The following is a 2,560-nucleotide window of genomic DNA, read 5'->3' as shown; positions in this document are numbered from 1 at the left end:
CCCAAACCAGTCTGGGATTCTATGACTTGTCTGGGCAGTCTGGTGCATTGGAACAGCTGCAGCACACACCTTTTGGTACCTGAATCCCACCAGGGCCAGACTCACAGGAACCAACGTAACACAGGAAAGAGTAAAAGGCTGTAAAAGCTCAGAGCACACCCAGTGCCGAGTCAGGTTTCCCAAAACTTGTAGTAGAGCGTAGCTCTATAGCAGAAAGACACAACCAGAAGAGAAGAGGCACAGGTCAGATCTTCAAACGCTTGCTGGCACGCTTCAACGCCGACAAGGTCTGTGCAAGCAACTTCTGCCAACGCAACAAGCCTTTGCCAGCTACAGCTGAAAGCGCCTCAAGAAGAAGTACCAGCATTCTTGTCAGAAAAGTTCCCAAATACCCCAAGTAGGACTACGAAGGGATGTTCTGTAACTCCACTCGGTTCCAACCCAGCACTAAAACTTCAGCCTCTAAGTACTAAAAACTCTCAGCGCTTTTACCAGAACCTATCCATCATACAGGAGGGAGGAAACCTCACCAAACTTCCACGTGCTGCTGGAAGATGAAAAATGAAACAGTGAGAATGTTTTCTGCAAGATGTATTACTGTCTGCTGGTGTTTTTGCAGAAGATGGGATGAGTTTCCTGCTGTCTTGCAGCAGGATCAAGGGCAATGTAAGGATAATAATTAAGGGAATTCTATTGCTAGCTGTCACAAGTGATAAATAAAATGCAGAATTAAACAAGCGGCACCTAGACTGCCTGGAGGCAACAATTATTTAGAGCTTTCACTGGGACAGGCTCATTTCTCTCACATTTTTTCATTACATTCTCACATTTCACAAATCCACTGAAAATCAACAGCTCTGTATTATCTCCTGTGGCTGCAGCTGCCCAGGAACTGCCCGCTGGGAATAAACCCGATGTGCATCGCTCAACGAGTGCGTACCTTGTGAGTACAGAAGGATCTGCATCTCCAGAAGAACACAGGTGAACACCTGGACCAGGTTCTCCAGACCCAGCAGCTCAAAGACCTCCCGCAGTGGATAGTCAGAGAGTGGCAGCTCGTTGGGCCCAGGTCTCTGGCAAATGATGGGCTCATAAACCCCATAAAACTTCAGCGACCGCCCCGGGGGTGGCAGGGGCACCTCATAGAGGATGTTGTGGATGTAGCTCTCCAGGGGCAGAGGTGGCGGCTGCTGGGAGGTCACCGCCTTGTAGAGCTGGATCAGGAACTTCTTGCAGGCTTGCATGAAGGGCAGAGGGGTGATGAGGCATATGCATTTGGAGACATACAGCGTGTCCCTGCTGATGTCGTAGGAGTTGTACCGCTGGAGCTTGGCGAGGGAAGTGGCATCGCCCTCGTCGATGGAGCTGGCCAGGGAGTCCATGCTGCACGAGGAGGAGGCGCAGACGCTGCTGTACTGCTCCGCGTTGTGCATCTGGTAGAGCGTTTGCATGGCAGTGCAGATCTGCTTGCTCGTGACCTCCTCGTAGAAGGTGAGCACAAACCCGTAAGTACGAGAGCCATCTTCTCTGGTGATGATGAAGGAATGGAGCTGTGGGTCTCTGTTATCTGCCTGTGTCCTGAAAGACAGCCCTTTGGGCATACACAGCTAAGGAAAAGAGAAGAGAAATAGATATAGTTATCTAAGCTACAACGTTATTTTGTTACTTTTGCTTTGCAGGCACATTCTTTTTTCTACTGCATCATGGGTTGAGATGGGATGTGAGGAAGAATTTCTTTGCTGAAAGGGTTCTGAGGCATTGGAAGGGGTTGCCCAGGGCAGTGGTGGAGTCCCCATCCCTGGAGGGATTTCAGAGTCATAGTGTAGGCACAGTGCTGAGGGACATGGGTTAGTCGGGGACTTGTCAGTGTTGGGTTCATGGTTGGACTCGATGAGCTTAAAGGGCTTTTCCAATCCAGGCAGTTCTGGGATTCTGTGATAACAAGCCATTTATCATTAAACATAATCTTCCTGAAAAGTAGCCCAAGAACAAACAGCCTAAAACTGATGCTACTTAAGAGATAGCATGACTGGAGAAAAGAAAACACCCTCCAAAATAACCCATCTATTAAGTCATTATGACTTATTTTCATGACTTTGTACAATTCTTTTCACTACTGAACAGCCTTTGTCTCATTTACTTGAGCATCATATAAAGACATCAGTTTTGTTCTCACTGGCATATGTTGTTCCCACAGCACTCTAAAATCAGGGAGCATCTCATACCACTGAATTAAAATTACAGACTTCTTGAAATTCTTTGATCTTCCTTAATTTTCTTAAAAGAAAGCAAAACAATTGGCTGACAGCTATTACATTCACCTTCTTCCTTAAGTGCTACAAAATAGCTTATGCTGGAAGAAGGAAGGGGAGAAGGGAAATACCCCAAATCTATGAAAGCCTCATTTTTTATTTATCACTCAGCGAAATCTTTTGCAGGGATTCTACGACACCGGGTGTTTCTCTGAAACACAGCCCTAGTGATTACTCCAGGCATTTTTCCAAGCATTCCTCAGGAATTCTATCTGCCATCTAATACAACATAACAAACACTCAGCACA

At 46.8% G+C, this 2,560-nt stretch overlaps 1 protein-coding gene across 1 annotated transcript in view; it reads right to left on the bottom strand.

The window, feature by feature from the left end:
- Positions 1–940: 940 nt before the first annotated feature.
- The window catches only part of LOC104533052 (DENN domain-containing protein 5B), a gene marked incomplete at both ends in the record, with an annotated part of 4,980 nt that continues 3,360 nt past the window's right edge, over positions 941–2,560 (bottom strand). Inside the window, one exon of the mRNA XM_010178413.2 lies at positions 941–1,607. Within this exon, the coding sequence (XP_010176715.2) occupies positions 941–1,607 (667 nt within the window). The remainder of the gene's footprint in view (positions 1,608–2,560) is intronic.

The sequence above is a fragment of the Antrostomus carolinensis genome, unplaced genomic scaffold (genome assembly GCF_000700745.2).
Source record: "Antrostomus carolinensis isolate BGI_N321 unplaced genomic scaffold, ASM70074v2 scaffold32951, whole genome shotgun sequence".
NCBI lineage: Eukaryota > Metazoa > Chordata > Aves > Caprimulgiformes > Caprimulgidae > Antrostomus > Antrostomus carolinensis.
This window is presented reverse-complemented; position numbering and strand designations above follow the sequence as displayed.